Here is a 14,135-nt window from a genome sequence, read left to right as displayed (position 1 = left end):
TTAGACTAAATGCTATGTTTATTATTGTTTTAATCATTGACTTTGGTTTATCCAGGCTTGGGTAACGTGGCTCTGACTGGTCAAATCGATCCAGTAAATATGCACTACAGAGTTAGAAAAGCTAGAGGGTGCAACTCTTATATTTGGCAATTGATTGCCACTTTTGCATGGTGCTCGCTGTCTTTTTGACCCAAGCACCCCCTCTACCTTGTCTGACTCTGTGATAGGCACACAGTCCCAGGTGTCTTTCAATCATCTAGTCACCAATGTCAAGAAGAACGTCTAGTCACCAATGTCAAGAAGAATGTCTAGTCACCAATGTCAAGAAGAATGTCTAGTCACCAATGTCAAGAAGAATGTCTTGTCAAGAAGAATGTCTAGTCACCAATGTCAAGAAGAATGTCTAGTCACCAATGTCAAGAAGAATGTCTAGTCACCAATGTCAAGAAGAATGTCTAGTCACCAATGTCAAGAAGAACGTCTCGTCACCAATGTCACAATTCACAACTACCAATCTGTTTGAATTATTGCCAGATGTTTGATGTTGTATTGTGTGTAATTGAGATTAAATTGTATTCCAAAACGTGTTTATTTCACAGATGACATTATCTGGCCTAAGGGGGAGGATACCCTGCCTGCTGATGCCCAGGACCTGATCACCAGGCTGCTGAGACAAAGCCCCCTAGACCGCCTCGGGACTGGTGGGTGTCTTCTTTATTGCCTTTATAAAAATACATGTATTTATTTTAGGTATGATGTCAGTACAGTATTATGTTAGGACACTTTAGAAGTATCTGATTGAACAAGTCACTTCTTGGATAACTTATTCAAAAGTCAAAAAAAAAGTATCACAACATAGTTCTATTTAGGGACATGACCAATATCATTTCCACAGATCAATAAATACACACAGTACAATTTTACATTTTTAACTAGGCAAGTCAGTTAAGAACAAATTCTTATTTACAATGACGGCCTAGCCCGGACAACGCTGGGCCAATTGTGCGCCGCCCTATGGGACTCCCAATCACGGCCGGATGTGATTCAGCCTGGATTCAAACCAGGGTCTGTAGTGTCGCCTCTAACACTGAGATGTAGTGCCTTAGACCGCTGCACCACTCGGGAGCCCCTTCAGATTACTGAAACGGTTCAATGTCATTATAGTTGTTTTAATCACCAAGTTGGTTTGATGAGATTAACCAAATATGCACAACCTAAAGCAATGTGGGTTTGACTACACTGAGTGTACAAAACATTAAGAACACCTGCTCTATTCATAACATAGTCTGACCAGGTGAATCCAGGTGAAGGCTATGATCCTTTACTGATGTCACTTGTTAAATCCACTTCAGTGAAGTGCCTTTAAACAGGGTATAGTAGTAGGTGCCAAGTGCACCAAGAAGTGCAGCGTTGCTGGGTTTTTCACGCTCAACGGTTTCCCATGTGTATTAAGAGTGGTCCACCATCCAAAGGACATCCAGCCAACTTGACACAACTGTGGGAGGCATTAGAGACAACATGGGCCAGCATCCCTGTGGAACGCTTTTGACACCTTGTAGAGTCCATGCCCTGAGGAATTGAGGCTGTTCTGAGGGCAAAAGGGGAGGGGGTGCAACTCAATATTAGGAAGGTGTTCCTAATGTTTAGTATATTCAGTTGATCAAATTGATGAATAGTTTGATCAAATCAATGATACAATCATGCATCCCCATGTTACTCCCAGGGGGAACACCAGAGGTCAAGATGCACATGTTCTTTGTGGGGCTGGACTGGAACGGACTGCTACGACAGAAAGCTGAGTTTATCCCTCAACTGGAGACTGAGGACGACACCAGTTACTTTGACAGTAGGTGGCGAGCTTTACCAATCTCATTGGGAGTATTTTAAATGTGTTTGTGTACTGAAGTTATAAGTTGGTCCTAACCTCAGATCTAGGGTCAGAATTCCTTACCCGCCAGCCCAATCTTAATCATATGGGGTGATAAAATATCTGACCCAGGGTCAGGGGTTAGGGCCAATTTAACCTAATCTGTGTAGTATGCTGCTGCTCCTTTCTTGACTTGTATTTAGGGTATATTACTGTTACCTTTTCATAGTTTAAACTACTGGAATATTATGGTATTTTCATAACATTATAAAATATGTAAATTTAAGATTTTAAACAATAAAATATGATGATTTTAAAATAGAAAAACTAAACTGTAAAACAGTACCCTAAATATAATCCATCAATTTAGTGAATATTGTTTGTGTTTAATATGAGAGTTTCAGCATTTAAATATCCTTTATATTTATTTTACCATGTCAATATGTCTTTGTTGTAAATATTTTGGTGCCAAACTGGTGGCAGATTGAGAAGTTAATTGAGAATGTCATTTTTTATTTTAGGCTATTTTCTCTTGAACCATAGGGTGTATCACCTTGAAACTCATGGACGATATGGACACAGATTTAAGATTTTTATTTTATATGAATACATTTTTAAAGTATAAATGACCAAAGTTACCATGGATTGCCATAGAGTACCTGTTAATTACCAAAGTTACAAAAGATTCTGGTAACTTTTGTAAATTACCGGTAGTTTTGCAACCCTACTTGTACTAATGTGTGTCTCTGTTGTTCTTCAGCCCGGTCTGAGCGGTACAGCCACCTGGATTCGGAAGAAGATGATGATGATGATGAGACCTGTGATGAAGATACGTCCCTGGAGCTCAAGCAGTTCTCCTCCGTGGCACATCGCTTTAGCAAGGTGGGAAATGATGCAACATGTATTCATATCGTTAAGATGTATTCTCTTCAGTTTATTAGGTACACCCATCTAGTACTGGGTCGTCCCTGTTGCCTCCAGAACAGCCTAAGTTTTTCGGGGCATGGTGTTCAACCGTTGCTCAATTGGTATCAACGGACTGAACATGTGCCAGGATAACATTCCCCACACCATCACCACCAGCCTGTACTGTTGACACCAGGCAGGATGGACTCCTGCTGCTTACGCAAAATCATGACTCTGCCATAAGCATGACGCAACAGGAACTGGCTATTTTTTTCCACTCCTTAATTGTCCAGTGTTGGTGATCGTGTGCCTACTGGAGCCGCTTCTTCTTGTTTATAGCTGATAGGAGGGTAGCTCTCCAGTAACATGGTTGGAGTGTGAACCTACAGGATGGTAGCTCTCCAGTAACAGGGTTGGAGTGAATATCTATAGGACTGTAGCTCTCCAGTAACAGGGTTGGAGTGTGAACCTACAGGATGGTAGCGCTCCAGGAACAGGGTTGGAGTGAATATCTATAGGACTGTAGCTCTCCAGTAACAGGGTTGGAGTGTGAACCTACAGGATGGTAGCTCTCCAGTAACAGGGTTGGAGTGAATATCTATAGGACTGTAGCTCTCCAGTAACAGGGTTGGAGTGTGAACCTACAGGATGGTAGCGCTCCAGGAACAGGGTTGGAGTGAATATCTATAGGACTGTAGCTCTCCAGTAACAGGGTTGGAGTGTGAACCTACAGGATGGTAGCTCTCCAGTAACAGGGTTGGAGTGAATATCTATAGGACTGTAGCTCTCCAGTAACAGGGTTGGAGTGTGAACCTACAGGATGGTAGCGCTCCAGGAACAGGGTTGGAGTGAATATCTATAGGACTGTAGCTCTCCAGTAACAGGGTTGGAGTGTGAACCTACAGGATGGTAGCTCTCCAGTAACAGGGTTGGAGTGAATATCTATAGGACTGTAGCTCTCCAGTAACAGGGTTGGAGTGTGAACCTACAGGATGGTAGCGCTCCAGGAACAGGGTTGGAGTGAATATCTATAGGACTGTAGCTCTCCAGTAACAGGGTTGGAGTGTGAACCTACAGGATGGTAGCTCTCCAGTAACAGGGTTGGAGTGAATATCTATAGGACTGTAGCTCTCCAGTAACAGGGTTGGAGTGAATATCTATAGGACTGTAGCTCTCCAGGAACATGGTTGGAGTGTGAACCTACAGGATGGTAGCTCTCCAGTAACAGGGTTGGAGTGAATATCTATAGGACTGTAGCTCTCCAGTAACAGGGTTGGAGTGAATATCTATAGGACTGTAGCTCTCCAGGAACATGGTTGGAGTGTGAACCTACAGGATGGTAGCTCTCCAGTAACAGGGTTGGAGTGAATATCTATAGGACTGTAGCTCTCCAGTAACAGGGTTGGAGTGAATATCTATAGGACTGTAGCTCTCCAGGAACATGGTTGGAGTGTGAACCTACAGGATGGTAGCTCTCCAGTAACAGGGTTGGAGTGAATATCTATAGGACTGTAGCTCTCCAGTAACAGGGTTGGAGTGTGAACCTACAGGATGGTAGCGCTCCAGGAACAGGGTTGGAGTGAATATCTATAGGACTGTAGCTCTCCAGTAACAGGGTTGGAGTGTGAACCTACAGGATGGTAGCTCTCCAGGAACATGGTTGGAGTGTGAACCTACAGGATGGTAGCTCTCCAGTAACAGGGTTGGAGTGAATATCTATAGGACTGTAGCTCTCCAGTAACAGGGTTGGAGTGAATATCTATAGGACTGTAGCTCTCCAGTAACAGGGTTGGAGTGTGAACCTACAGGATGGTAGCGCTCCAGGAACAGGGTTGGAGTGAATATATATAGGACTGTAGCTCTCCAGTAACAGGGTTGGAGTGTGAACCTACAGGATGGTAGCTCTCCAGGAACATGGTTGGAGTGTGAACCTACAGGATGGTAGCTCTCCAGTAACAGGGTTGGAGTGAATATCTATAGGACTGTAGCTCTCCAGTAACAGGGTTGGAGTGAATATCTATAGGACTGTAGCTCTCCAGGAACAGGGTTGGAGTGAATATCTATAGGACTGTAGCTCTCCAGGAACAGGGTTGGAGTGAATATCTATAGGACTGTAGCTCTCCAGGAACAGGGTTGGAGAGCGCTGCTCTTCACTATACATTGGTTGTTTTGTCAAATAAAGTGAAATTAGGCTAACTATAATAATTTTAGCAACCAGGATATGCAGGAGGGATTTCTGCATATTGCACCCTTAAAAGCATGCTTGTCATTTCACTGAGCGTTTTTGTGACCTTTTCTCGGACCCCTGACTTCTTTGTGGCCCCCAGGTGTACAGCAGCACGGAGCACCTGTCCACGTCAATGCCATCCAATCAGAGCCTGTCGTCGTCAGACCGCAGTCACAGTGAGGAGAAGGAGGAGAGGTGGGAGGGGAAGGGTGTCCTCTCCCCAGGAGAGGGACACAAACATGTGGCCAGTGGGGACCGGAGGACGGAGGGCCACAGAGGAAGGTGAGCAACAGAAAAAGGGCCTCAGACTACACTATGTTTGGTGTGTAGTTGTGAGACAAGTTTAGCTCTAGCTAAAACATCGTCAGAATTCTGCTACATTTGCCTTTTATACACCTAGAAAAGAGGGTTCCAAAAGGGTTCTTTGGCTGTCCCCATAGGATAATCTTTTTTTGGTTCCAGGTAGAACCCTTTTGGGTTCCATATAGAACCTTCTGTGGAAAGGATTCTAAATGGAACCCAAAAGGGTTCTACCTGGAACCAAAAAAAGATTATCCTATGGGGACAGCCAAAGAACCCTTTTTCAGTTAAATATGAGTTAGTGGGTAGAAAGTGTCGTTCTTGAATCCCTTGTAACATAACCAGATCACAACTACCCTTTCTTTAAGTGTGCCCTGTCCTGTCCTTGTTAACTTCATTCTGTTCTCCTCCTGTCCTCTAGCCTGCGTCCCAGGGCCGCCTCCAGTTCGTCCCAGTCAGAGAGGAGTGCCAGTCCGCTGGTGATGAACAGCACCCAGAGCCTGGACACCATGCCACGCTTCGCCATCGCAGCTGAGGAAGAGGGTGAGTTTAGATTGCACTGGTTCACACACACAATTGTGTTTAGGCCTATACACACAAACACACTGTCATTTTGTGTATATATATACACACAGGCTATTTGTACTGGGCTTATTTTACTAAAAGAGAAGAATGCCCACACTCTAGCGTGCACTGTTAGGCATTCACTTACCCCCCCCCCCACCCCTCTCTCTCTTTCTATCTCCCTCCTCTCTCAGACGGGGTAGTGTCCAACTTGCGGCGTATCCGTCTCCGTAGTAACAGCACAGGCACGCGGCCCTCCTACAGGCGTGGGGCGTCCCGCCGCATCGGGCACCAGCTGGACACCCCCGAGAAGCCCAAACCCCCAGCGGCCTGCAAGGTCCCCAAGTCAGCTTCCATCTCAGGCCTGTCCCTCATCATCACCCCAGGTAAATTAAACCACCAGAGCTAGCTAGCTTGTACCAGTATACTCAGACGTTAAGAGAGGTCAAGTCTCAAACAGTACCGTATTCCTGGTAACATACATTTCTGTGGATTGCTTTTGGCCAGAGCTGTGGCTAAAAGTTGCCGTTTATATGGGCCAAGCATTTGAGATGCAGCCACTGACTCTATTCAGAGGTTAGCATAATGCTAACAACAACAACACCACTGTATTGTGTATGTAGCCTACAATGCCCTGTAACCTATATGATTGATATGCTTGTACTGACTTTGTTAAATTCCCCAAGAAATTCCTCAATCCTAACGTGTTCTCTCTCCTTACACCCAGACACCACGGACGGTCTCTCCAGCAGCCCCAAGTCATCGCTGTCCCTATCCTCCAACCCCTCGTCCCGGGACTCGTCCCCCAGCCGGGGAGACCTGTCCCTCAGCATCACCAGCCTGCGCCCCCCCGTGGTCATCCACAGTTCTGGGAAGAGGTTCGGCTTCGCCCTGCGTGCCATCCGCGTCTACATGGGGGACTTGGACGTCTACACCGTGCACCACATGGTTTGGGTAAGTGTTCTTGCCACAGAATTAAATAGATCACTAGACAACATAACTCCAGGATGGCCATCTTGATCAGGGACATTTTTATGGAACAGGCCACTCAAGTATGTATCTCTATGGTTCCTAGTACTGCTGCAGTATTGGGACTTAGTTTTACTGTCTGGTTGAACTATCTGTGTGGTTTGGTATTGGTTTGTGGTGTTTACTTATTTCATTATGTGTAGTATTTGTTTCTAACAACACTTGTTCTTTCAAATACCAAATATCTGGCTGGTTTTAATCCACTTATATTATTGTTAGCTCGCGTCCCAGTCTGTTACGTTTCTTCTTTAGCTAATATATTATTTAGTCTTGTTTTACATTTTGCTTCTGATAGCATCGATACATGCCGAAGCAGTCAGGGCTACATTCTGGTTGGTTATTCTTCATGTGTTCCTGTAGTGTGTGGAGGAGGGCACTCCGGCCCACGAGGCGGGCCTGAGGGCTGGTGACCTCATCACCCACGTGAACGGGGAGTCGGTTCAGGGTCTGGTGCACACTGAGGTGGTGGAGCTGCTTCTCAAGGTGAGACCCACTGGAAGAGGGCCATCACGCTTTCCTGATACTCCTTCCTCTCTTTGTTTGGTCTCTGTCTCTCTCTCTGTCTCTCTCTCTCTCTCTGTCTCTCTCTCTGTCTCTCTCTCTGTCTCTCTCCGGAGACGTTTCAGCACAAGGCCTTTCTCAAGACCAGTCTCCCTAAAAAGAAACCCCAAGAAATTCCTCAGTCCTTATATTGTCCCTGTCCAGATTAACAACACTGCAGTCGTCCCTGTCGTCCAACCTCTGTGACAGGTGGCCATATTAGACCCTGTTACTTTCACCTGTGCAATCCTGTTACAAATCAGTGATCATCGTTCTATAAGCAGGAAATATATATTCCATATGCAATCTCTATCCTACATAGAACATTTGGTGCCCAGTAAACCAATCGCCGTTCTATTCCCAGAGTGGCAGCAAGGTGACGCTGCAAACCACGGCCCTGGAGAACACCTCCATCAAGGTGGGCCCAGCCAGGAAGACCAGCTACAAGAGCAAGATGGCCCGACGCAGCAAGAAGAGCAAGAGGAAAGACGGCCAGGACGGGTAAGAGCAGAACATTACAGGGCTCTCCATTTATATGAGGAACAGTTACTCCAGTCACCGCTACTGTAGCACCTGCAATCTGGGTGTCATGGCAGATAAGACAAAAAGCTCTCCTCTATTGGGTGCCATTTGTAAGAAATATTAATTCTGTGCCACAGAATGCAAACATTGCCATGTTTTGCGTTCACATAATCAAATATCAGAGTATTATAAAAATGATCTAATACTCAATCGGCCTAATAACCGATTGCTGAAACCCTGTATACCCACAACCTTTACATTGAATCTCATTTCTCTCCTGTAGTAGACGACGTAGCATCTGGAAGAAGCTGTCCAAGCACACTCCTCCTCCCATGCAGAGCAGTCGCAGTTTCTCCTCCGGCTTCCAACATTCAGTCTCCTCCAGTGACAGCCTGTCTGGCTCCCCCACCCAGAGCCTCTCGCCTGGACCCTCCACACCCTGCCGCTCCCCCGCCCCCGACCAGTCTGGAGGTGAGTTGCTAGCTAGCCTCTTTATTGGATCGAAACTGGGCTACCATTTTGTGCCGTGCATAATTTTGTGTTGGTAAGTGGGCATTTGACAATGTTTCAACCCTTGTGGTAGACCAAGTAAATTTGTATTTGACGAAACGTGTGTTATGCCAAAGCTTTGGATTTAATGGCATACAGTACCAGTCAAAAGTTTGGACTCAACTACTCATTCAAGGGTTTTTCTTTATTTTTACTATTTTCTACATTGTAGAATAATAGTGAAGACATCAAAACTATAACAAATCAAAATATATTTTATATTTGCGATTCTTCAAGGCAGCCATCCTTTGTCTGGATGACAGCTTTGCACACTCTTGGCATTCTCTCAACCAGCTTTGAGGTAGTCACCTGGAATGTATTTAAATTAACAGATTGTGCCTTGTTAAAAGTTAATTTGTGGATTAGAGCCATTCAGTTAGGACTGGTATAAAGAAGATGGGCTTATTTGGTGAAAGACCAAGTCCATTTTATGGCAAGAACAGCTCAAATAAGCAAAGCGAAACGACCGTCCATCATTACTTTAAGACATGAAGATCAGTCGATCTGGAACATTTCAAGAACTTTGAAAGTTTTGTCAAGTGCAGTCGTAAAAACAATCAAGCGCTATGAAGAAACTGGCTCTCATGAGGACCGCAACAGGAAAGGAAGACCCAGAGTTACCTCTGCTGCAGAGGAAAAGTTCATTAGAGTTACCAGCCTCAGAAATTGCAGCCCAAATAAATGCTTCACAGAGTTCAAGTAACAGACACATCTCAACATTAACTGTTCAAAGGAGATTGCGTGAATCAGGCCTTCATGGTTGAACTGCTGCAAAGAAACCACTACTAAAGGACACTAATAAGAAGAAGAGACTTGCTTGGGCCAAGAAACACGAGCTATGGACATTAGACCGATGGAAATACCTTTGGTCATATGAGTCCAAATATGAGATTTTTGGTTCCAACCGCCGTGTCTTTGTGAGACGCAGAGTAGGATGATCTCTGCAAGTGTGGTTCCCACTGTGAAGCATGGAGGAGGTGTCTGGCTTGTGCTTAGTGGGACTATCATTTGTTTTTCAACAGGACAATGACCCAACACACCTCCAGGCTGTGTAAGGACAATTTGACCAAGAAGTGAGAGTGAATGGAGTACTGCATCAGGTGACCTGGCCTCCACAATCACCTGACCTCAACCCAATTGAGATGTTTTGGGATGAGTTGGACTGCAGCGTGAAGGAAAAGCAGCCACCAAGTAGGGCTGGACGGGATACTGTATTTTACTATATACCGGTATTTATGCACGGACCAGTTTGGGATTTTACTTGACCTTCTATAACGGTATTTGAATATTTGGTTTGTTAAATGTGTATAACGTCAATTTGTATTGTTTACTGCGCTACTTGAGTCATCCCTCTCTGCTCTCTCTCGCTTTCCACACAGACCTAGTCCCACCCCCTGTCACTCAAGGAGCGCATTTGTTGTTGTTTGACCACGAGACACTTTCATTCAGTCTGCATGGTCAATGCAGCACATGCAACAATGTTGATGACAACGATGTTGTTTCCACTTTGAAATTAATATAAATCCACAAGTGTTATATAATTACAATATTCGTTTGTGTTTCTTACATCTGCAAACAGCTAGTTTGTATTTTCTTTGCAAGTTAATCTAAATCGTTGTAACGACCCTGGATTTATAAGCGCATCGTGTTATACATCGTGTTAGCCACTAATGCTAATCGCTGAGTCAGAGCAAACGTAGCTAGCTACAGCCTCATACCAATAGGGGTGGAGGCAACAGTATCTTCTAAATAAAAGAGGAATAGGCGAAGCATGAATATGTTGGCTATATGAATAAAGATTTAATGTAGCCAAAGATTATAGGGTCCCCTAGGAAACACTGAACATCACTTTGGTTCCTACCCTGTTACAATAACTCATCCATGGCATTTTCATTCGTTCGTTCTAACTATATAATTATAATAAACAATCTATTTCCATGATTCCAAAAGTTCACCCAAGTGTTTTGATCTAAATCACAATTGCAACATTTGGTTTAAAATAAGGCCTAGTATTTTCCCCCCATATCGTAGCAGTGTGGAAATGATCTCAAATGAGTGCAGGAAGTGCAGAAATTTATGGAAATGCAGGAAATGATTTTAGGTTGAAGTTGAATTGAACAGTATAAAACAATCCGACTGGAGAAAGAAATAATTTAGAATATACACTACCATTCAAAAGTTTGGGGTCACTTAGAAATGTTCTTGTTTTTGAAAGAAAAGCAAGGCAGAGTTGCAAAGAAAAAGCCTTATCTCAGACTGGCCAATAAAAAGAAAAGCTTAAGATGGGCAAAAGAGCACAGACACTGGACAGAGGAACTCTGCCTAGAAGCCAGCATCCCGGAGTTGCCTCTTCAGTGTTGACGTTGAGACTGGTCTTTTGCGTGTACTATTTAAGGAAGCTGCCAGTTGAGGTCTTGTGAGGCGGCTGTTTCTCAAACTAGACACATTAATGTACTTGTCCTCTTGCTCAGTTGTGCACCGGGGCCTTCCACTCGTATTTCTATTCTGGTTAGAGACAGTTTGGGCTGTTCTGTGAAGGGAGTAGTACACAGTGTTGTATGAGATCTTCAGTTTCTTGGCAATTTCTCACATGGAATAGCCTTCATTTCTCAGAACAAGAATAGACTGACGAGTTTCAGAGGAAAGGTCTTTGTTTCTGGCCATTTTGAGCCTGTAATCGAACCCACAAATTCTGTTGCTCCAGATACTCAACTAGTCTAAAGAAGGCCAGTTGTATTGCTTCTTTAATCAGACGAACAGTTTTCAGCTGTGCTAACATTTTCTATTGATCAATTAGCCTTTAAAAATTATAAACTTGAATTAGCTAACACAACGTGCCATTTGAACACAGGAGTGATGTTTGCTAATAATGGGCCTCTGTACGCCTATGTAGTCATTCTATAAAAAATCTGCAGTTTCCAGCTACAAGAGTCATTTCCAACATTAACAATGTCTACACTGTATTTCTGATCAATTTGATGTTATTTTGATGGACAAAAAATGTGCTTTTCTTTAAAAAACAAGGACATTTCTAAGTGTCCCCAAACTTTTGAACGGTAGTGTATGTGTTGCCACCCTAGGGTCACGCACTACTCATAAAGCACCCTAGGGTCACGCACTACTCATAAAGCACCCTAGGGTCACGCACTACTCATAAAGCACCCTAGGGTCACGCACTACTCATAAAGCACCCTAGGGTCACGCACTACTCATAAAGCACCCTAGGGTCACGCACTACTCATAAAGCACCCTAGGGTCACGCACTACTCATAAAGCACCCTAGGGTCACGCACTACTCATAAAGCACCCTAGGGTCACGCACTACTCATAAAGCACCCTAGGGTCACGCACTACTCATAAAGCACCCTAGGGTCACGCACTACTCATAAAGCACCCTAGGGTCACGCACTACTCATAAAGCACCCTAGGGTCACGCACTACTCATAAAGCAAATGTAGAACTTTTATTAATCAATAACATAAGATAACATAAAAAATTTGAAAAACCATGATATTTTGGATATGATATTTTGGCCATTTCGCCCAGCCCTACCAACAAGTGCTCAGCATATGTGCCCTCCAAGCTCGTCATCAAGCTCGAGACCCTGGGTCTCGACCCCGCCCTGTGCAACTGGGTACTGGACTTCCTTACGGGCCGCCCCCAGGTGGTGAGGGGCGGCAACAACATTTCCACCCGCTGATCCTCAACACTGGGGCCCCACAAGGGTGCGTTCTGAGCCCTCTCCTGTACTCCCTGTTCACCCACGACTGCGTGGCCACGCACGCCTCCAACTCAATCATCAAGTTTGCGGACGACACAACAGTGATAGGCTTGATTACCAACAACGACGAGACGGCCTACAGGGAGGAAGTGAGGGCCCTCGGAGTGTGGTGTCAGGAAAATAACCTCACACTCAACGTCAACAAAACTAAGGAGATGATTGTGGACTTCAGGAAACAGCAGAGGGAACACCCCCCTATCCACATCGATGGAACAGTAGTGGAGAGGGTAGTACGTTTTAAGTTCCTCGGCTTACACATCACAGACAAACTGAATTGGTCCACCCACACAGACAGCATCGTGAAGAAGGCGCAGCAGCGCCTCTTCAACCTCAGGAGGCTGAAGAAATTTGGCTTGTCACCAAAAGCACTCACAAACTTCTACAGATGCACAATCGAGAGCATCCTGTCGGGCTGTATCAACGCATGGTACGGCAACTGCTCCGCCCACAACCGTAAGGCTCTCCAGAGGGTAGTGAGGTCTGCACAACGCATCACCGGGGGCAAACTACCTGCCCTCCAGGACACCTACACCACCCGATGTCACAGGAAGGACATAAAGATCATCAAGGACAACAACCACCCGAGCCACTGCCTTTTCACCCCGCTATCATCCAGAAGGCGAGGTCAGTACAGGTGGGACCTCAAAGCTGGGACCGAGAGACTGAAAAACAGCTTCTATCTCAAGGCCATCAGACTGTTAAACAGCCACCACTAACATTGAGTGGCTGCTGCCAACACACTGACTCAACTCCCCTCACTTTAATAATGGGAATTGATGGGAAATGATGTAAAATATATCACTAGCCACTTTAAACAATGCTACCTAATATAATGTTTACATACCCTACATTATTCATCTCATATGTATACGTACAGTGCCTTGCGAAAGTATTCGGCCCCCTTGAACTTTGCGACCTTTTGCCACATTTCAGGCTTCAAACATAAAGATATAAAACTGTCTTTTTTTGTGAAGAATCAACAACAAGTGGGACACAATCATGAAGTGGAACGACATTTATTGGATATTTCAAACTTTTTTAACAAATCAAAAACTGAAAAATTGGGCGTGCAAAATTATTCAGCCCCCTTAAGTTAATACTTTGTAGCGCCACCTTTTGCTGCGATTACAGCTGTAAGTCGCTTGGGGTATGTCTCTATCAGTTTTGCACATCGAGAGACTGACATTTTTTTTAAAATTCCTCCTTGCAAAACAGCTCGAGCTCAGTGAGGTTGGATGGAGAGCATTTGTGAACAGCAGTTTTCAGTTCTTTCCACAGATTCTCGATTGGATTCAGGTCTGGACTTTGACTTGGCCATTCTAACACCTGGATATGTTTATTTTTTAACCATTCCATTGTAGATTTTGCTTTATGTTTTGGATCATTGTCTTGTTGGAAGACAAATCTCCGTCCCAGTCTCAGGTCTTTTGCAGACTCCATCAGGTTTTCTTCCAGAATGGTCCTGTATTTGGCTCCATCCATCTTCCCATCAATTTGAACCATCTTCCCTGTCCCTGCTGAAGAAAAGCAGGCCCAAACCATGATGCTGCCACCACCATGTTTGACAGTGGGGATGGTGTGTTCAGCTGTGTTGCTTTTACGCCAAACATAACGTTTTGCATTGTTGCCAAAAAGTTCAATTTTGGTTTCATCTGACCAGAGCACCTTCTTCCACATGTTTGGTGTGTCTCCCAGGTGGCTTGTGGCAAACTTTAAACAACACTTTTTATGGATATCTTTAAGAAATGGCTTTCTTCTTGCCACTCTTCCATAAAGGCCAGATTTGTGCAATATACGACTGATTGTTGTCCTATGGACAGAGTCTCCCACCTCAGCTGTAGATCTCTGCA

The 14,135-nt window shown here is 44.6% G+C and overlaps 1 protein-coding gene across 2 annotated transcripts in view; it reads left to right on the top strand.

The window, feature by feature from the left end:
• The window catches only part of mast3a (microtubule associated serine/threonine kinase 3a), a 64,486-nt gene that overhangs the window by 45,105 nt on the left and 5,246 nt on the right, over positions 1–14,135 (top strand). For both annotated transcript variants that reach the window (XM_021589814.2, XM_021589813.2), the window contains 10 exons: positions 600–701; positions 1,724–1,846; positions 2,628–2,749; positions 5,101–5,282; positions 5,722–5,843; positions 6,059–6,250; positions 6,592–6,818; positions 7,254–7,376; positions 7,798–7,934; positions 8,239–8,426. In XM_021589814.2, the coding sequence (XP_021445489.2) occupies positions 600–701; positions 1,724–1,846; positions 2,628–2,749; positions 5,101–5,282; positions 5,722–5,843; positions 6,059–6,250; positions 6,592–6,818; positions 7,254–7,376; positions 7,798–7,934; positions 8,239–8,426 (1,518 nt within the window). The remainder of the gene's footprint in view (positions 1–599; positions 702–1,723; positions 1,847–2,627; positions 2,750–5,100; positions 5,283–5,721; positions 5,844–6,058; positions 6,251–6,591; positions 6,819–7,253; positions 7,377–7,797; positions 7,935–8,238; positions 8,427–14,135) is intronic.

The sequence above is a fragment of the Oncorhynchus mykiss genome, chromosome 28 (assembly GCF_013265735.2).
Source record: "Oncorhynchus mykiss isolate Arlee chromosome 28, USDA_OmykA_1.1, whole genome shotgun sequence".
Lineage (NCBI taxonomy): Eukaryota > Metazoa > Chordata > Actinopteri > Salmoniformes > Salmonidae > Oncorhynchus > Oncorhynchus mykiss.
This window is presented reverse-complemented; position numbering and strand designations above follow the sequence as displayed.